General features: G+C 41.7%; 1 protein-coding gene and 1 long non-coding RNA gene across 4 annotated transcripts in view; one reads left to right on the top strand and one right to left on the bottom strand.

Moving 5' to 3' along the window:
• The first annotated feature begins 532 nt into the window (after positions 1-532).
• Positions 533-21,835, top strand: LOC125081461 (uncharacterized). The gene is made up of 3 exons (XR_007121690.1): positions 533-675; positions 6,159-6,161; positions 21,807-21,835. It is a non-coding gene; the product is annotated as an uncharacterized LOC125081461 (long non-coding RNA).
• Positions 5,584-21,841, bottom strand: part of SLC26A5 (solute carrier family 26 member 5) — a 53,997-nt gene continuing 37,739 nt past the window's right edge. For all 3 annotated transcript variants that reach the window (XM_047696121.1, XM_047696122.1, XM_047696123.1), the window contains 11 exons: positions 17,181-17,328; positions 15,458-15,571; positions 14,058-14,135; positions 13,275-13,370; positions 12,946-13,052; positions 11,600-11,669; positions 10,530-10,622; positions 9,503-9,610; positions 8,639-8,839; positions 7,982-8,036; positions 5,584-6,175 (listed from right to left, as the gene is read on the bottom strand). In XM_047696121.1, coding sequence (XP_047552077.1) covers positions 5,991-6,175; positions 7,982-8,036; positions 8,639-8,839; positions 9,503-9,610; positions 10,530-10,622; positions 11,600-11,669; positions 12,946-13,052; positions 13,275-13,370; positions 14,058-14,135; positions 15,458-15,571; positions 17,181-17,328 — 1,255 coding nt within the window. In that variant the 3' untranslated portion in view covers positions 5,584-5,990. The remainder of the gene's footprint in view (positions 6,176-7,981; positions 8,037-8,638; positions 8,840-9,502; positions 9,611-10,529; positions 10,623-11,599; positions 11,670-12,945; positions 13,053-13,274; positions 13,371-14,057; positions 14,136-15,457; positions 15,572-17,180; positions 17,329-21,841) is intronic.

Here is a 21,841-nt window from a genome sequence, read left to right as displayed (position 1 = left end):
AAAATATGAAAGTTTTCAAAGAGAAGAACGAAAGCCCTTCATTCATAAAATCTAACCAGCATTCTTTTCTTTTTTTTTGTGAAATGGATCAGAACAATTTTTCTAAGCCTGCCCTGGTCTTTCATGAGGTATGAAACAGAGCAAGCCCTTTTTAGGTGTTAGGCTTATAATAAAATACACTCGAATAAATGAAGATATATGTTTTTGTAATGTTTTAATAAATATAAGCATTTACGTCACACTCTTTGAATTTGAAGTCTGACCAGTTTTTCAGGGAGCCATATACTAGTATCATGCACCAATGTGAGATTACTCAAACTGGCTATGTTGAGCTCACTGAGGCCTAACATGTTGTAGGCTCTGGAGAATCTTAACAGCTCAGTTACATGATGAAAATCTAATGCCACACATCAAACTGACAATTAATTGAAAAATTTGGGTGTTTCTGCCCAACAGCATTAACCCTATCTAGATCAGCATCTTTGTACCCTATTTTAAAAGAGAAAAATGAACACTTCATCAGTAACCCCTTCCACCTAATGTATGTACATGTGAGTCCACAGACATGTTTATGGACACACATGTATGTTCTACATGTATTGGGGGGCTGATAAATCAGAATACAAAGTTGATGACTTTAGAAAAATACTGTTGTGATCTTTAAAAAATGACTCTGTAAACATTTTAAAAAGTGACTGGATTTATAAAAACTTAATTTCCACAAAGCTCAGGTTTATCCATCACAAAGTGAGTGAAAAGCCTGGTATGCTTTTTCTCAAAGGTAAGATAGATTTTTGAGATGCTCAGACTTGATTAAATCCAAGTCAGTAAGCCGGCAGGTTACCTGCTATAGGGCTAAGCATTTGAACATGTTGGGATTTGAGGGGTTTCAAAGCCATCGCATGCATTTTGGTTGGCTATATGGAGACTTAAGGCAGTATTTTTATCAGTTCTCTAACCAGCTCTTCCCAACACTCAAACTGTATTATCAAGAATCTAAGCATAGTGAATGCTCAAGATGTTCCTGCAAGATACACTAAAATGGACCAACAGCATTTTTGCACTCAAAGCACATAGGCTCACACCAGGGACATTATTTGATTTTAAATTTTAAGTTGATTTACTATTTTTAAAGGGGCAGACATTATAGATAAAGCCTTCCCTACCCCATACTCTATCTTCCCTCTCCCTCAGCCTCTCACGAGGGCATATGCAAGCCCACCCCACCCACTACCCAACACAGAAAAACACACCTACGCACTCCCGGGCAGGTTCTCTGCGTTTGTTACCCTCTCCTTCATGCACATGTGAGGGCAGACTCATTTTCTCAAAACGTACCTTTGGAGGCAGGCACCTCCTTTCTCTGTTGAACAATTAAGAATACAGGATCAAACCACATGGAATGGGTATTTTAGATGTTACCTGAAAACTACAATGAGCTACTCCTAGGGCTTGTAGAGAATTCCTACCCTTCCAATTCTCTTGAGTCCCACTGCAGATGAGACTGGAGAGTGGGATCCCACTGTAAGGTGCCAGACACTTTACCTAGAGTCAATGTCTGTGTCATGAATTTGTTTCCCGGGCCCTGGTTCGTAATTATTTTCAAACATATTCCATCTACCCCCTGAGGCAGAAATCAACCACTGTTACATTGTGTAGGATCTGAGAAAGACAAAGAGCTTCTCTGTGTGGGACTCTTCCTGAAGGCAGGGCTTTACCATATTGTTGTAAAATAAGACTAGCCAAGTCTGGTATTTGTCATTGTGGATTATGCCCATTTTGACAGGGCATTAAGACTGAATATGAACCAGGGCTGAGTAACACAAAGCATATACTAGTAGCTATTAAGATCCAGAAAGAAGAACCTAGAGGCATACTTAAAAGAGCTCAGGAAATTTTCTAGTATATTAAATAACTTTCAGTAAAACATGCCAACATATTCACATAGAAATAAAACATCTTGAAATGCACTCTTACATTCTCAGAGGCATACTGAAACAAAAACAGATTTCCCTTCAGTAAGACATGAATGCTTTTTATGTACATGGTAAAATTCTCAAAATAGGTTGAAAATTAAAGAACAAAAAGTTAAGTACAAATCAGTTAGATACAGGTAAATACTATTTTTGTACACTGTTTTCAATCCACAAACAACAAGGCTGTTAATATCTACCACACGCGCGTGTAAAGCATTTGTTGAAGACGGTTGCTCAGGTATATGCAATGAAGTATTTCATAACATTGTTTAAAATTCTTAAGTTCTGCTTTAGTGGCTGAAATGGTGCAGGTCCTTTTACAAAAACTTCCACTAAAGCTGATGTCCTACAGCTAAGTGCTCTTTCAGAAGGCAGTCTGTATCCGAATACAGATGTATCTGATCTTGTGGGGACTGCAAAAGAAGTTAACTGGATGCGAATCTGATTCACTCTAGATCTACATTAAGAACTGATTAGAAAGGAGGGGTCTACTTTGAATTAAATTAGTAAAGCTACTAAGAAACCCAACAGTTAAACCATAGGTTTTGGTTGGAGCAGACCCATGCTAACATAATTCTTTCCTGGGATCTGACCACTTTTCTCCTGGCAGTGTTCTCTTCAGGGAAACTAAAACAAGAAGTCATGAAAACGTTAAAAAACCGACTATTAGGGGCGCCTGGGTGGCTCAGTCAGTTGTGCGTCTGCCTTCAGCTCAGGTCATGATCGTGGAGTCCTGGGACTGAGCCCTGCGTGGGGCTTCCTGCTGAAGGCAGGAGCCTGCTTCTCTCTATCCCCCTGCTCTCCCCCAAACCCTGCTCATGCTCTCACTCTCTCTCTCTCAAATAAATAAAATCTTTAAAAAAAAACAACAACAACCCTGATTATCAGCAGGAAATCTCAGCAGAGGAGGCTTTAGGCATATTTGTGCTTTGATTTGGAATAAAGCAGTAGTTGGAACTACAAGAGTAAGACCTTTTGATGACAAATTGGCTTAAAGTTCTCCCCCACTCCTTTTGACAACTTTAAGAGTGCTTGAAATAGGCATTTTACTCACTCACAGGCTTGGAAGAATTAACTGATAACTTGTATGGACTTCCGAGGAAGATATTAAATTATACCTAGGAGTTACCTCTCTTAAATAAATGGCCTTTAAGTTTACTTTACTGTTACCAACAACAAAACTTCTGGTCACAGCTGTGACAATTTGAACCCCCAAAAGAATAATTACAATGAACTGAAGAACATTAAAACTATAAAAATTTATGAGCCTGGGGCTCCTGGGTGGCTTAGTTGGTTAAGTGTCTGCCTTTAGCTCGGGTCATGATCCTAGGGTCTTGGGATGGAGCCTCCCCATCAGGCTCCCTGCTCAGCAGGAAGCCTGCTTCTCCCTCTCCCACTCGCCCTGCTTATATTCCCTCTCTGTCTCTCTGGCAAATAAATAAATACGATCTTAAAAAAAAAATCCATGAGCCTATAATTACACACAAAAAAAGAGATATAAAAGGACCTAATTTGTCATCATCTGTTAAACCAACTCCTTACTTTGAAGTTAATAATTAAATGGAAAAAATAAAATGTTTAACCTACCTTCCCAGTAAAAGATGCATTTAAGGATGACCAAATAGCTCAAGTGGAGGAGAGAATAGTTGTTGTTTATAAAGAAACAGGAACTAATAAATGCTGAAGAAATGAGAGAAATGGAAAAAACATCAAACCTTAATAAAATTATTGATTCAGGCAAGGATTATTAGTAGATATTAAAACCCCTAAAGGGCTAATGGGGAACTGGGCATTCGTTCAATGCCAAAGGAGCATCATATAGGCAACTCACTAGTCACGGACGGTAAAGTGTAAGTGGGGGATTAGGCTGTCCTGTTAATCCGGTGATCTACTTTAGCGTTGTTAATGGTAGGTCAACTAGGTAGTTTGTGTTTTCTAATGTGAAGAGATTTAAAGCATATGTCTGATAACAGCAAAAAAATGTTTTATTTCAATCCATGAAACTTTTAGATATAACTTTTAGATTACAGGTAGTTCGGGAAATAAAGGGACAGAAGAAATTACATATTGAAAAAACAAGATGGGATTCTATAGGACAACTGCCCCAGTCTCTTTAAATAACCCAATGTCATAAAAGGGACTATGCTGGATTAAGATGGACCTAAGGGACTTGAAGGGACATGACCAGTTGTAGTGCTGGTCACAAAATGGGTACTAGGTTGGACAGACCAACTACAGTTGGTTAACTACAAATTTGAGGACGACCGGATATTTGAATGTATGGTCTGAGGTGAAAGTATTCTGGAATGAGAAAGCAAGGAATATTGATTGAAAACAATGGATTATAGAGCACTGTTGAATATGATCTTCCTTTGGTTAAAAGAGGAAAATATATATACACAGAAAAAGATGTGGAAGGAAGTGCATTAAAGTGTTAGTGATAATCTCTGAGTGGTAGCAATATAATGTGTTTCTTTTTTTTCTAATTTTTTGACTGTTTAATAATAAAAGGTTGTTTTAAAAGGACTTCTAGAAAATTGCGTTTGTTCCTTCTGTTAGATAAATCTGATTACAAAAGTCCTGTAAATGAAGTATAAGAGCAAGGAGCCACTACCCACCTGGGGACAGCATATCTGATTTGTAGGTAAAAAAGAAATAACTTCTTAAGTGCTCAGTTTATAAAGATAATACTGAAGAGTAACAGAAATGTCACTGCACAAAAAATGAACTATTGGGACTTCATCAAGATAAAAAGCTGCACAGAAAACTAAAAAGGCAACCCATGGAATGGGAGAAGATATTTGCAAATGACACTACAGATAAAGGACTGGTATCCAAGATCTGTAAAGAACTTATCAAATTCAACACCCAAAGAACAAATAATCCAGTCAAGAAATGGACAGAAGACATGAACAGACACTTCTCCAAAGAAGACATACAAATGGCCAACAGATACATGAAAAAATACTCCACATCACTTGTCATCGGAGAAATACGAATCAAAACCACAATGAGACACCACTTCACACCAATCAGAATGGCTAACATTAACAAGACAGGAAACAACCAACGTTGGAGAGGTTGTAGAGAAAGGGGAACACTTATACACTCTTGGTGGGAATAAAAGCTGGTACAGGCACTCTGGAAAATGGTCTGGAGGTTCCTTAAAAAGTTAAAAATAGAGCTACCCCACGACCCAGCAATTGCACTACTAGGTATTTACCCCAAAAATACAGATATAATGAAAGGAAGGGGCACCTGCACCCCAATGTTCATAGCAGCAATGTCCACAATAGCCAAACTGTAGAAGGAGCCAAGATGTCCTTCAGTAGATGAATGGATAAAGAAGATGTGGTTCATTCATACAATGGACCATCACTCAGCCATCATAAAGGATGAATACCCACCATTTACATCGGAGTGGCTGGAACTGGAGGGGATTATGCTGAGTGAAGTAAGTCAAGCAGAGAAAGATAATTATCATACAGTTTCACTCATACGTGGAACATAAGGAATAGTGCAGAGGACCACAGGGGGAGGGAGGGAAAACTGAATGGGAAGAAGTCAGAAAGGGAGATAAACCATGAGAAACTCTTGACTCTGGGAAACAAACTGAAGGTTGGAGAAGGTGAGGTGGGTGGGAGGATGGGAAACTGGGTGATGGGTATTGAGGACACGTGTTGTGATGGGCATGGGGTGTTACACGCAACTAACGAATCACTGAACACTACATCAAAAACTAGGGATGTACTCTATGTTGGCTAATCGAATTTAAGTAAAAAAAAAGTCACTGCACGAGAAATGCAGACAAGAGGACAGTTTATCTTTGAAATATTCAATAAAAAAACCCCCACAAGTAAGATACATCTTTCTATGCATCATTCACCCTCCAAATCAAACCTTGACTACTGATATTTACCCTTAGGAAGAAAAAACTAGTGTCTAGTACTTAAACTGTGTAACGATGAGTCATTTCAGGAGAGGCGCCTACCCCATCCCAGCCGAGGTCTTCATCTATGCTTCGGCAGTGGCGTTGGGCTCCGAGTCCTCCTGGGGAGGGAGAGCCGAGGCCTCCTGCTCAGCGAGGGCTTCCCGAAGCTGGCTGCCAAGCACCGCATCGTGAATGCTGTGGAACAGAAGCTCCTTCAAGGCCGGGTTCTCAAAAAATCGATTCTGAGTGAGGTCGTTTACAACTTGGGCTATAAAAGAAGAAAGGAAAATCAGTCCACACTCTGGGTATCCGTCTTGACCATTAAAAAAAAAAAAAAAAAAAAAAAGAGCACTCTTCTATAGTTTAAATATTATAATGATAGAGTAAAAAGTGTCACTCCAATCCTGTCCCCATGATATCATACCCCAGTAGTAGCAGGAAACTATTTTCCTTTTTTAAATTTCAAAATTTTTTTAATTTTTAAAAATTTATTTATTTGAGAGAAGAGCGAGACAGTGAGAGAGAGCATGAGCGAGGAGAAGGTCAGAGGGAGAAGCAGACTCCCCGTGGAGCTGGGAGCCTGATGCGGGACTCGATCCCGGGACTCCAGGATCACGACCTGAGCCGAAGGTAGTCGCTTAACCAACTGAGCCACCCAGGCGCCCTAAATTTCAAATTTTTAATTCAACTTTTTCTTTAAATAGTAGTTGTTAATATATATGGTAAAATTGGTTTCAGGAGTAGAATGTAGTGATTCATCACTTACATACAATACCTAGTGCTCATCCTGACAAATGCCCTCCTGAATGCCCATCACCCAGTTACCCCATCCCCCTCCATTATGGTTTGCCTTCTTCTCTGTTTTTATCTTATTTTATTTTTCTTTTCCTTCCTCTGTTTTATTTAATTCCACATATGAGTGAAATCATATGGTATTTGTCTTTTTCTGACTTATTTCCCTTAGCATAATACTCTCTAGTTCCATCCACATCATTGCAGATGGCAAGATTTCATTCTTTTTGATGGCTGAGTAATATTCCAGTGTGTGTGCGCGTGTGTGTGTGCGTGTAGTACACATCAGTATATATATCACACCACACACATATCACATTTTCTTTATCCAGGAAACTATTTTCTTACATATTCTTTCAGTAGTTCTTTATGCAAATATAAGTAAACATAAATATGTTTTTATTTTTCCCTTTTTTTCTTACCCAAAGTATCTCCTTAGCATTTTACATATATAAAATTCTGGATTTTTAAAAATTATTATTTTTTAACCGCTACATGGTATTCTATTGTGTGGATATATCCTTGTTTATTTAAGTGGTCCCTTTTCTTTGACACTTTTTTCCAGCCTTTTTTTTATAGACAGTAATCAGTTTCTAGAACTGCTTTTAGATGGTCAACCACGTATGCGTGTCATTTTGAGCATGTACAGCTCATTGCTGGATTTGCTTGGTTAAAGGGTAAAGTGCGTTTGTAATTGGGAAAGATAACGCCACTCTGCCCTCCGCAGAGGCTGTTCCATTTTGCACTCCTGCCAGCAACGTCGTCTGGGAGTCCCTGTTCTCCATGGAGTGCCTACGGCGCATGCTGTCGGACATTCCTCCTTTTTGCCATCCTGGCGGGGGAAAAGTGATGCCTTTGTGTAGATTTCATTTGCAGGTACAGTTTCAAACAAAATTTATTATGAAGCAAAAACAGCAGGCATTGTCATGGAAAAACCTAAATGATTTTATAGAACTATGTTTAGGGCTGCAGTTAAAGAATCACTAAAAAATGTACCAGCCCAGAACAGTGGTTGATGAGCTCCTCCCCTCCAAGTCCAGGTCAGGAGGCCTGCCACCACAGCCCAGGAGAGGGGTGTGTGAGTGACTAATTCCAAAGCTAGCTTCAAAGTGATTTTCAGAAGAATAATTTTCTTTTTTTCCCCTTCCCTCCCCTGAATAATTTTCATTTCTGCCAGAAACTAAAATTCAGGGAAAATAATTCCAAACTTTTTAAAAGTTATTAAAAAAAAGAAATGAACCCAAAATGTTAAAACTTCTCCCCATTCTAGAAGTGTACTCACCGCTGCATCCTGCTAAATACACATAAATACCGACATCTCCATATTCTTTAACAATCTGTAATAATGTTGAAATAAAGTTTAGTTTCTCTCGGCTCTGGGCCCGAGGCAAGTCTCTACCAGTCTGTACTTAGTGACACAAGTCTCTAGTGCCTTCACCTGAGCTATTTCGCTTTGGTAATTACACATCTTTGAGCTAAACGTTTAAAACTAATTTTGTATTTCTCTTAATTTTCATATGGACGGTGATCATGAGGGCAATCAAAGAATTCTTTTTGGATTTTATGTAGGTGTAATAAAGGGGTTGGGGTACTGATTGGTAAAAGAATCTTCCTGTAGAGCTATCCCCTGACATATTCACAAAGAACGATGGCGGGAATGTGCTTTGGGTCGGGGAAGGGGCCAGCGGGTGGGGGGTGGTGGGAGGTTGGGGGGTTTGGATGCAGCATGACTGCCCACAGGCTGATGAGCTGTGGTGGTGGGCCTCGTTACACCATGCTCTTTACTCTGGTATGGTTTTGAAATTTTCCACAGTCAAAAGTTGAAAACAACAACAACCTCAAAGAAGAATTTTAAGAGTTGAAAGGGGACCCTAGTTCAACTCTCTGATTTTACTGACAGCATAGAGCTACGAAAGGCCTCATCTAAGGGGATGCTTACCCCAGCCAGGGTTTTCACGCCAACAGAGTCAATAAAGTTGACCTGCGTGAAATCCAGAATGATGGTGTGAATGTTCTCCCTGGGGGGCATAAATCTTTGCAGTTCCTCAGGGAATGTGCTCTTGATGACTATTGGGGGATATTTTACTTCATCATTCTCTTCTTCAGGCTTTGTGGCATCTTCTCCGTCTACTTCCGCGTCCTGTCAACAGGTAAACCAAACCAGAAGTCTATGAACAGCTCACGTGTTGGTTCTGAGAAAGATTTATACGGGAAAGTTAGTCCCCGCCCTCTCAAGCCACTGACTCCACCAGACCTCTTCTAAAATATCTGCCATATCCCCACCTTGTAATGGGACAGAAAAAGGATGTGTACATAATATTCAGTTTTGGCTCAGTTTCTTTTTTCTCTTCCTCCTCTTGGTTTTGTCCAACGAAATCCACTCTCCTTAGTCAGCATATCCAATTTCTGCTCACTTCTAAAACAGTTCCATTAACTTCAGCATGGCCACAAGTTACTACATGCTTGAACAACAAAATCCAGCCTTTGAGGTTGTTTTGTTTTGTTTTTACTATCAGCTGACTGAATCTCTGACACAGCACCCTGGTACAACTTATTAAGGTACTATTGTGTGATCTGTATTTTTTTTAAAACAATGTTTTCTGGGGTTCATATCCCTACCTTTCTCAGAAGCATTCTCATAACTGACCTTACCATGTATCTTTAATATATAAAGGGTAATTCGATTGTTTCTAAGCTTTCCTTTTTTAGGGGCTTCCTGTTGCATTAAGACTTCAATCACAAATGAAGGTGGGGGGGTGCAGATCAAGGGAAGAGGGAAAGCTACAGCTAGGAGACCACTCACCACTTTGACAACGGTTGCGTTGGCCACATTTGCATTTCCAACTTCCTTAGCATACTTCTTCATGGCCTTTCTTCTCGCTCCCATTATGAGTGCTGGGTTCACTCCCGTCTTTACAGAAGAGCAATCCATGCAAAATCACTTCTTGGCACCCAGGAACCCACCCCAATGCAATACATTTCAAATCTCCCCTGTGACTGTTTTTGGAGCCAAGTTATCACCCCACCTCTCGCTCTATCTTTCCCTCAGGCACCCTGAGCTGAGCAACTCCTTCATTAAAGAAACATGAGTAACTCTCCTTATCCTAATGTGCATTTAGCAGGATGCAGCAGGGAACACCCTGAAGTATCAAAGAGAATTTTTAAAGGAGTACTTTTCAAATGTACTCTCAGATACTTTTTAAAGATTTTATTTACGTATTTGACAGAGAGAGAGAGAGAGAAAGACAGGCAGACAGAAAGGGAACACAAGCAGGGGGAATGGGTGAGGGAGAAGCAGGCTCCCCTGCTCAGCAGGGAGCCCGATGCGAGGCTGTCCCAGGATTCTGGGATCATGACCTGAGCCGAAGGCAGGGGCTTAATGACTGAGCCACCCAGGCATCCTGTACTATCAGATTCTTATATTTAAGAGACTCTGTGGGTTGTTTGGGAGGTTTTCTTATATGCTGGGTGGTGTGGGGTCCAGTTTTAATCACGACAAAAGGAACCCACATGATCTGAAAAGTAAGACACCTAAAATTATTTTTCACTCTTTTTCTTAAAATTTTTTTTTGAAAAGGTAGTAGGTGCCCATGATAAAAGAGAATGACTAGTGGTGTTAGTGGTGTTGGTTGTACAACAGTGTGGATGTGCTTAATTCCATCTGCTGAATGTTGAATTTACTGAAAATGGTAAATTTTATGCGTATTTTACCATTTACAGAGAGAGAGAGAATGAAATAGTATAAAAGGTGTATCAAGACATTTAACTGTCCCTCACATTCCTGTCAATCCACAGGTCCCCTCAAAAATAACCAATTTCTTGGGACTCACCTTTCTTTTCAAAGCACTGCTATACAAGTCACTATTTGCATAATAAATTGGGGCATTTATTTGGAATATTTTTATTCCAGGAATTTCTTTCACCTGAGAAATAAAATGTTAGTGAATTTAACACAAGGAAATATTTCAGAGTCAAAGCTGCACCCGCCTCCCTCCTCTAACCTGAAAAATCAATGCAGAGGTCCCTAACAGCCCTCTTCTTGTTTAGATAAAATCCCATCCCTCTAGCCTACCTACTCGTGCCCTGGAGGAAGGAGGTCTGAGGAGAAAGCCTTTCATATGCACATCTTCACATTTCTTTTAAGAGTCTTTGTTTCATATTCACCATAAAACGCAAAGAAGGAACCGAAAACTGTTACAGCGAAAAGAAAGCAAACGGGTAGGGAGGGCAGGTTCATCCCTGGAATGCAGGCAGGAGCTGAAATAGACCCAAGTTCAACAGAGTGAATGCTTTACCCAGGAGCCTGGAAGAACTCTAGAATGCAGCTTGGAAGTGACAAACCCACCACAGAATTCTTTAGAGGGAGGAAGAATGAACAATCTAAATACCCGTCTCATTTCTCAGTAGCTCATTGTGAGTCTTAGAATTTCTTCCCAAACATAAGGCAAACCAAAGAGACAAAGCTAATTTTAAAAAGGTTTTATACAAGTCTTCTAGATGCCCCCTAAGGAGAGTCCAAATCAAGGAATTGCACAATTTTGAAGGTGCAAAATTGTGCACGTACAAACCATCCTCTTAGGTTCAGTATTTGGTAAATATATATTTTAATTCCAAGAATATCTATTTATCCTCATTAAAGAAAGAGGCAAAGTAAATATTAGAAAGTTGAGTAATTAATGTAGAGTATAAACTCTAAAACTGAATCCAGACAGTAAATTCATTCTAAATGCTTTTCATTCTAAATGCAACACCCCTCCTTTTCAGCCCCACTTTTTGTCCTTCGTAAAAATGATATTTAGTCAGCCAATACCATGACATGCTTACAAATATTTATTTTTTATTTTTTTAAAGATTTTATTTATCTGGCTTACTACCATTTAAAATGAGAAAAAAGTCCTACCTCTTCAAATGCGTCGATATCGATATACACATCAGTGTCAGGAAGCTGTCCAAGGACTTTGTAGCTGGGACTAAAGACAGAGGGACAGCATATAAAAACGCCATTGTCTCCAGGCCCCATATGTGATTTAAACAGGAAGTTGCAAAGTTTACATGCCATGTATGGACTTGTTAGTGAGCTTAGGAGTATTCTTTGCAGAGAGCTTCACATGGATCACATTCCCAGGGCCTTTCCCGGCCTGCGTCCACAGCCTGCCCCAGACACACACGACACACACATCCACACACTCTTCACACACACACACACACACACACACACAAAATCTGGTTAGAACAAAAGACCTGGGCATTTAAAGATGGGAGCAAAAGTGAATGGTGCAGAGTTCAAGCCATGCCAGGGAATGTGTAACTCCAACTCTCATCCACTCAATAGAATTGTCTTCCTACTCTCATTCTAAAGCAGGGGAGGAGATCTTTCTTTTGGTTTCTAATAAGAGGTTCTGACTCCTAGAGGTGGTAATCAACTGAAGGTATGGGAAAAACAAAAAACAAAAAACAAAAAAAAACTCATTAGCTTAGAAGGAAGTTTTCTTAAGTTTGGTTTGAATAGATTTTAAACATTAATTTTCGAGATCCCTCCTCTTTTTATAGGACAATGTAGCTCAAACTGGATTCTGTAATAATGACATATACTAGTGCTTGAGCACCTTATATTCCCTTGTTATATCCTACACATGAGGCTTATTTCTGCTGCTGTGTGGATGAGAAACTGAGACCCAGTGGAGTGAGTTGTTCAATGTCAGAGGGATGGGCAAAGCCAGAATATGGCTCAAGGTCTTTGATCTCACATTCCATGGACTTGCCATAATGTCCTGGTGCTTCTTAGCAGGTATGCACCAGGGCTTTGTGCATTAGAATATATGGTATGACTGTGAACTGTTTTTCTGGGTGAATTCCTTCAACAAGCTTTCACAGAATACACCCTATATGTCAGGGATTGGACTATAGGAATATCCCCTTCACAACCAAGATGCTCCCAGTCTAGTGGCATCTGTCAACAAATAGAATATATATATATTTTTAAAGATTTAATTAATTTATTTATTTGACATGCAGAGATCACAAGTAGGCAGAGAGGCAGGCAGAGAGAGAGAGAGGGAAGCAGGCTCCTCACTGAGCAGAGAACCCAATGCCAGGACTCGATCCCAGGACCACAAGATCATGACCTGAGCCGAAGGCAGCAGCTTAACCCACTGAGCCACCCAGGTGCCCAACAAATAGAATATATTTAAAGTCAACACTGCAATTCTAGTCAGGAGAATGACATCCATCCCAATTTGTACTAACCTCTGTGTTCTGTAAATCACAGTCAGCAGAGCGATGATCACAGCTGTAATCAAACCATAGTCCAATCCCAGGAACAAGGAGGAAACAAAAGTGGTAAGCCAGATGGTCTACATGAAAGACAGAAAGCTTTATGTAGAATCATGTTAAAAATTTACTAAGAGTCTCTCTCTCTCTCTCTCTCACACACACATATACACACACCTAACCTTGCCAGACTACATACCACATATAACAAATGACTATACTAACTTCTCTTTCTCACATTTTTGCCAGCACTCATCCACATGTCTCAATGACATATTAACCTAACAATCATCTTTGTTACTTACCAGTTCTATTTTGCTCGTTCTCCAGAAAAACGGGAGATCTGCGAATTGCATAAACATTCCTTTCAGGTTGACGATCACAATGGCCGACAGCACAGCCTGAAACAGAGCACATCACACATGCATCTCCTCTCGTGGCAGCAGAGCCCCCTTTGCTGGTTCCTCACTGTCCTCCCAATGCCCGCCCCACACCCTGCTCAGGACTTGCACGTAGCAGTGATGGTACTTTGGAGTCATGAACACCTGGATCTCTGGGATTTGGTTAGCTAAAATGGGCCTTGGAAAACCAGGCTTATAGCCTACTAGCAAACCTGCATGGTGGTTAAAAGGTTCAGAACTAAGCTTGGTACTCGAGGAATTATCTCACCCGTGGTCTTCTTACACTATGATTTTCTCCACTCTGTATCGTCCCTCATCTCTGCTAGATTAAACAGATTGGGAAACAATTGTCTTCAGAGTAAAGGTCATCTCAGATTTTTAATGGAAGTACAAGGTCATGGAAGATCAAAGAGAGAAGGGACCTTGGAGATGAGTCAGTCCAAACCCCCACTTTGCAGATAAGGAAGCTCAGACCCAGAGATGTCGAGATGGCTTTCCCAAGGTACCAGACTGTGGGGCAGGGCTGTAGATTGTGGAGTGGGACCTTGGTCCCAGCCTTGGCCCTTTCTCATACTACTGTGCTAGGGTTACAGTAAAAACCCATGAGACGGCCACAAAAATATAAACAAACGAAATAGCAAAATCTCTACACATGGAAACACTTCACACCAAGTCCCAACTGTGCACCTGGGGTAATGATTCAAAGAGGAATCCGGTGGCTAATATGACCAGCAGAATCATTAGTGAGGCCAAACAACCTGCAAGCTGAATGAGAGAAGACACATGGAAGGGGCTTTTAGTCTTTTGATAATCACTGAGGGAAGATCAAGAAAATACGGATTCAGGCAACTCATCAAAGCCACTATATAAACCTCTAACTCCTTCCCACACCCCTTTCTCAAGTTTTGTTTTCTCCTACAGCTTTTAAATAGAGGCTGAAATGATTAAAAACTCTGACAGAAATGTCCTTGCCTGGGGTGAGAGAAAGGCAATAATGACCTAAGACCCACAAGGACCAGAAGAGTCAAAGGAGACTCTGCTGTCCAATGTGGTAGCCAGTAGTCACGTGAATACTGGAACACCAAAAAAATTACATTTTTAAAAAATTTTATTTTTTCGGTGTTCCAGCATTCATTGTTTATGCACCACACCCAGTGCTCCATGAAATACGTGCCCTCCTTAATACCCACCACTAGGCTCACCTAACCCCCCACCCTTCTCCCCTCCGAAACCTTTGGTTTGTTTCTCAGAGTCCACAGTCTCTCATGGCTCGTCTCCCCCTCCAATGTACCCCAATTTACTTTTCCTTTCCTTCTCCTAATTTCCTTCTCCTCCTCCCTGTTGTTCCTTATGCTCCACAAGTAAGTGAAACCGTATAACTGACACCCTCTGCTTGACTTATTTCATTCAGCATAGTCTCTTCCAGTCCCACTCATGTTGATACAAAAGTTGGGTATTCATCCTTTCTGATGGAGGCATAATACTCCATTGTATATATGGACCATATCTTCTTTATCCATTCGTCCGTTGAAGGGCATCTTGGCTCTTTCCACAGTTTAGCAATTGTGGACATTGCTACTATGAACATTGGGGTACATAAGGCCCTTCTTTTCACTACATCTAGCTATTACATTTTCAAAATCATAATTAAATACGACGCAAAATTCAGGTCTTGGCTGCGTTTCCCACATTTCCAGTACTCAAAGGCCACATCTGTCTAGTGGCTGGAATATCAGCTGATGCAAAATAGTGAACATTTCCAAGACTGCAGAAGGTTCTACTGGACGGTGCTGGCATCCTGACCATCCATATCCAGCCTCAGGCTCTCACGGCAACATCCCTTTCTGAACTCTGAGATTCACCAGTAGCAGGCAGTGTTGTGTGTAATTCTGGAGAATATACCTTTTCCCTACAGATTAAGTACCTGCGACTCACTTCAACCATTCATGCCTTTCTCTGATTCACTACACAGCTCACTGGAACACCAGGCCCAGACACAGCGGCTTTGTTTAGGTTCCGAATAGAATCAAGGGATTAAAATTTAGCACTCCAAACTACCAGTCCTCAGAGGCCAGTTGTATACACACCTGTGTCTTCCCTCCAGTTCCCTCCTGAACAAGGCTTCGAGACAAGGAGCATGAAATGGAGAAAGTCTGGAAGAGTGAGCCAATGGAATTGCACAGTCCCAGAGCAATGAGCTCCTTTTCCATGTTGAAACAAAGCACATGAGAGGTCAGTCACTCTTCGGGAAAAAAAAGGCATGATGGCTCATTTAAGATACATGCTCTGTAGTAGCTGTCTCTTCATTCTCTTTCCAGAGACAAGAGTTATTTTTAGCATGAAAAAAACTTGGGAGCTTTTATTCTGTCAGAGGCAAAAGCTGCACTCACTACCTACTCCCCACTTTCCCAAACACACTCTCTTACACAATTAATAGTTTTTTTGGTAAAAGAAATCTGCAGCAAAAAGGGACAAACTATTTTTGTTACAGGAGAGTTATTGGTATCCAGAACGGTTGTCATCTTCTACATGCTTGGACTGTTGTTCTTCAAGGAGCACATGCCAGTGTCCTCTTGGGACCTGTGGGTGAGCCCTGCTCTCATGGCTAACTCTGGTTGTCCTAGTTGGATCACTGTGTCTGGTGGGAATGTGGAGCATTTCATCTTTTAGAAATACACAGTGTGTTAAAGGAGACATTGTCATGCCAAAATTATGGCTCATGGTATTCAGATTAAATATCTTCTCTATAGATAGATTATAAAAGGAGGTGGCAGGCTACCTGGGGGCCTCAGTCAGTTATGTGGCCGACTCTTGATTTTGGCTCAGGTCATGATCTCAGGGTCGTGAGGTCGAGCCCCGCATTGGGCTCTGTGCTGGGTGTGGAGCCTGCTTAAGATTCTCTCTCTTACTCTCCCTTTGCCCCTTCTCCCATCCTTCTAAATTTTTTTTTTAAAAAAGAGGTGGCAGAAAATATAATGTGGAGTTTGAGTGATGAATCACATATCCAAGTTTAATGAACCAAGAAAGTCTTCCCAGAAATGGTTCTAGAAAAACATTTGCTTCTCAGGCTGTGAGTTTTTTTTTTTTTTTTAAAGATTTTATTTATTTGATAGACAGATATTACAAGTAGCCAGAGAGGCAGGCAGGGAGAGAGGAGGAAGCAGGCTCCCTGCTGAGCAGAGAGCCCGATATGGGGCTCGATCCCAGGACCCTGAGACTGTGACCCGAGCCGAAGGCAGAGGCTTTAACCCACTGAGCCACCCAGGTGCCCCTCAGGCTGTGAGCTTTAAAAAAAAATAGGGATAACATCTGTCGGCGTATGGCAAACTGAAAGCCTCCCATCAAAGGCTACCTCTTCCTAGCAGGACCCCTACCCATGATATGAGGTAGGATGGTACCTCAGTGCTCTGATGATCTAATGCACATAAATAATGAAAAAAACTGTAGTGTTTAAGAAATACATGTTTCTGGGGTGCCTGGGTGGCTCAGTGGGTTAAGCCTCTGCCTTAGGCTCGGGTCATGATCCCGGGGTCCTGGGATCAAGCCCCACGTCGGGCTCTCTGCTCAGCGGGGAGCCTGCTTACCCCCCCTCACTCTGCCTGCCTCTCTGCCTGCTTGTCATCTCTGCCAAATAAATAAATAAAAAAAAATCTTAAAAAAAAAAAAAAAGAAATACATGTTTCTAATACCTCCAACATCAAACTAGAAGTTCTTCTAACAAGACAGAGAAATCCAAATCGTTTGCCTTCTGTAGCCCAGCATGTGATTATACCATAATGAAACACGTTCAGGGAATGAAGGATTTTTTACCTGATTGCCATCAACCTGGTAGCCATGTTTACTTGCCAAGGTCTTGGCCATTGAGATGGTCACCGAAAAGCCAACAATGGCTATGGCGATGGCATCCACGTACACGAGGTGGAAGAGGCTGGTGTCCGGGTTGGCAGGAGGCAGTAGCCTGAAAGGTCAAGCTGACTTTAAGCCAAGAATTGTGACCACTGGGAAGAGAACATGCAGCTAGCGGGGGGCATCTCAGGACAGCATCATCTGCAAATGAGGTAATCAACACTTCGATACTTGTTTGCTCTGGTTTGGCAAAAAGGAACACCCTCTTTGACATACAGGGGTTCTTTTTAGGTCCCAACCGTGGAGTACGGGCTTCCTACCTAAATGGGTTATCAGCAGACATCAGATGCTGTTTTATTTAGAAAAGGAGTAACCTCACACCTCCTGACACCCTGTATGGCAGGTGTAAGTAAGACAGAGAACAAGAAGAAGAGAGGGTCAGCGAAGGGCTCGGATGGCACAAGACATCTGAACCAAAGTCTGAGGGCAGGAAGGGTGTTCAGCAAGGGCTGTCTTAGAGGAGGACGGCTGTCCAGACTGCTCCCCTGTGTTATTTCAAGTATAGACTCTGCTTCCCAGGGTCCCTTTAGGTGAGTTTCTAACATGGGAAAGGAGCAATAGAAGATGATATTCTTTGGGTCTCACCTGGTAGTTCTGGAAATCTGGAAGGACCAACGGGGAACCCAGTTTTTGTGGTCCATTCTCATAGTTTGGGACCCTTGTCCTAAAGGAACAGAATAGAGATTCCCTAGAATGGTACGGGGAAAGGGGCACTATGGGTTTTCAAGGGCACTTGATTCAATTTAAGGCATTGGGCTACATAGGAACGTCAATCAATTTACATACCATAAATTATTTTGTTTTTACAATAACAACCATTTATTAGGTGCTTCCCCTGTGCTAGGTTCTGTGCTTATTTATCTCTGACAGCCCTGTGAGCAATGTGCCACCATGTTCCCCAGTTTACAGAGGAGGAAAACAGGGATCGTGAGACTAAGCAACCTGTCCAAGGGCCAATGGCTCAGGTACAAATGGGCACCAGTACAACAGAAACCATGAGGAACCTGCCTCCCTGGGCCTGTTTCTCTGACTGTGTCATGACACAGTGACATAGGGAGTGTTTTGAGTTCTGGGGTTAGGGAAAGATAGGGGGAGAAGGAAAAAAAAAAAAAAGAACCTATATTAAGTTAAGCCTACGTCTCGTGCTGTATGCTTGCCATATGTCATCCCATCTGTCCTCACAGCAATCCTCTTTGCTAGGTGACATTGTTATCTTAATTTATAGGTGAAAAAATGGATACTTGCAGATGTTAAGTTATTTGCTTGAGAAGGAGCAAGGAATCCAGCCCAGGAGGTCTGCCTGCAAAACTTATTGTCTTTCCCTTGTACTTTGTTGCAGAAGTATTAGCCGGGAAGGAAGCCCGAGCAGCAGATTTGGAACCGCAGAAGAACAGGAGAAAAGAATGTATACTGGAATGAGTTAAGGAAAGTAAACCAAGAAAGAGGATGTACTGCCATGACTGTCATCTTTAAGAGTCAACTGCCATTTTCTGGACACAGTCCTGTGTGTGTTATTTGTGTGTGAACAGATGAGTGTGGTAGTTTGCATTCAAATATGGCCGCCAACAGTTCCTCCCATGCATGTATGGGCTGCTCCTCCTGCGTCTCGGGGAGATCTGATTCTCCTCTGGAGAATCTGGGCTGGTCTTGAGATTTGCTTTAGCCAAATGAATGTGGGCGAGTGAGGCTGTATGAGTGCTTTTAGCCACCTGGCACCTTCTGCTTTTCTGTCTTGTTTCCCTGAGTCACTATATAAGAGTCTGGCTCTCCTGTTAGGGTCGCCATGTGAGGGGAGAAAATGCCAGCCAGCCCTCCACCCGACATATCTGACATGGGAGTGTCAACACCAGCAACACTGTCAGACATCAGCAGCGGCCCGAGAGACCCCAAGTGACAGCAGGAGACCACTCAGCTTCCTACCCGGATTGTGGATTGTGAGCAAATAAATGGATGTTCTTGTAAGTCGCCATTTTGGAATTACCTATCCTTCGGCTATAAGCCTCAGAGATAACGGAAATGGTATGATTATATGTAGATAGGTGGTTAGGTAAGCATTATATGTTTCCTGCTTGGTTTTGGGCAAAGTTCCAGAAAGGAGAGCCAGGTTACAGAAAGGTACAATTTTCTCGTTTTGTTTTTGTTTTTTAAAGGATGGCTCTCACACATGGAGGAAAAGAAACATATTTGGGTACAGTGCAATAGGGAAAGGAAGGTACTGGGTAGAAACTGTGGTGAATTGTATTTGAATTTTTAAAAGGAGAAATCTTAAGTGTAAGGATTCACATTTAATCAAATTATTTGTGATTACTGAATATAACTGTCTTTTGGATCTAGTCAAAGACTAATGCTCGTTTAGCACATGACTAATTGTTAGAGACCCAGGTGTGAGGTAATGGAAACAGCAAGCAACTGAGCGTCAGAAGATTGTATTCTGGGTCCAGGCTGGGACTCACCGGTGAGCCACTAAGCTGCATCCCCGTCTCTCAAATGTCACCTTCTCTGATAGCCTACCTCACACAGCAACCCGGCCCCGCCCTATCCCTTGCTGGCTTCCCTCTTCTTCACAGCACTTTTCACTGTTCATTCTCTCTTGTCCCCTCTCCCCCCAACCCCCCACTCCTCTGAGGGCAGACATTTTTTTTTTTAAGATTTTATTTATTTATTTGACAGAGAGAGATCACAAGTAGATGGAGAGGCAGGCAGAGAGAGAGAGAGAGAGGGGGAAGCAGGATCTCTGCCGAGCAGAGAACCCGATGCGGGACTCGATCCCAGGACCCTGAGATCATGACCTGAGCCGAAGGCAGCGGCTTAACCCACTGAGCCACCCAGGCGCCCGAGGGCAGACATTTTTTTGCTTGCATGGCTGCCTTCGTTTTTAACTGCCACACTCCTGGCACATAATAGGCATTCAATAAACATATGCTTACATAAAAGAAACTCCTTATTGTGTAGAATGGAGATAGCATATATGTCAATAGTGTTATTGTGAGCACCAACGGAGATGGCGGGTATAAAAGTATTTTATAAGTCCAAATTGAAAAGCAAGTGTTACTACTGGGTTATACTTTTACATGGAATCATAAGTAACATGTTCATGACAGGGATCCCTTGTTCTGAAGTGGAGTGTATGCTTCCTCCTTCAACACCTGCTCTGGGGTGGGGGTGACCTCTGGCTTCAAGGGGAACACCTGGCCTTGTGTTTCCCAGGAGAATCTTAGGGGCAAGGCTTGATGCCGTAGGTCAGGTTCATCCATGCCCAGCATCTGGGCAAATATCTGATTCTGCTCATCTGAAGAGAGAGAAGAGGGTGGCAAGATGAAGAGATAGTACAAGAGACAGAAAGACAGAGACACACAGAGAGATACAGAGATAGCCAGAGCATGTCAGAGAAGAACAGAATGAGGTAGGAAGAGAGGCTCATAGTTATTCTAGCTTCCTCAGAGAGAGAATAGTAAAACATTTTAAAGGTAGAGTTAGATAAAAGGAGATCAATAAAGAAGAGAGGACTTGAAACTAGAAAATCTGTTGAAATAACGAGCCACAGAACATCCAACTGGCAAGTCTTAAACACTTCCAGGTGATCACTTCCAGCTGTAACTTCAAAGCTGCCCCCAGACAGGAGTGATTGCTGTGCTAACCTGATAGCGGAGGAGAATGGGGCTTTAAGAGGTTAAGTGCCTTGCCTGAGGTCACACAGATAATAAACCTCAGGCTAGATCTAGGTATTTTGGCCCTTAATTCCTATGCCATCCGAAGAGAGATTTTAAAAACCAGCAAGGCTAAGCAACAGGAAACAAAAGAAAACACTACATACCACTGTTGGTGGAACTGTAAAACGGTGTAACCACTCTGGAAAAAAGTATGGAAGTTCCTCAAAGAGTTAAAAATCGAACTAGCCTATGATCCAGCAATCCCACTTCTGGGTATATATCCAAAAGAATGCAGGCAGGGTCCTGAGGACATATTTGCACACCCATGTTCACAGTAGTAATATTCACAACAGCTAAGAGGTGGAAACACCCCAGAGGTCCATGGTTGGGTGAATGGATACACAAAACGTGGTGTACAGACATTGGTGACATTTCATTCAACTTTGGAAAGGAAGCACATTCTGTCACTTGCTACAGCAGAGACGAAGTCTAAGGATATTATGTTGAATGAAATAAGCCAGTCGCAAAAAGACAGACAGAATTCCACTTATATAAAGTACCAAGAGTACTTAAATTTATACAGAGAAAAAGAATGGTGGTTGCCAGGGGCTGGGAGGGTGGGGAAGAATAGAGAATTCTTGTTTAATGGGTATAGAGTTTCAGATCTGCAAGATGACAAAGTTCTCAGGATCCATTTCACAAAAATGCAAATATACTTAACAGACTGAACTGTATACTTCAAAATGATTAAAATGGTGAATTTTCTGTTATGGGTTTTTTTTACAATTAAAAAAATTCCTCCCCCCGTCCCGCCTGCCTACTTGTGATCTCTCTCTGTCAAATAAATAAATAAAATCTTTAAAAAGAACAACAACACTAGGGGCGCCTGGGTGGCTCAGTGGGTTAGGCCTCTGC

Source organism: Lutra lutra, chromosome 11, assembly GCF_902655055.1.
Source record: "Lutra lutra chromosome 11, mLutLut1.2, whole genome shotgun sequence".
Classification (NCBI taxonomy): domain Eukaryota; kingdom Metazoa; phylum Chordata; class Mammalia; order Carnivora; family Mustelidae; genus Lutra; species Lutra lutra.
Note: the sequence above shows the minus strand (reverse complement) of the source record. Positions and strands in the feature narration are given on the sequence as shown.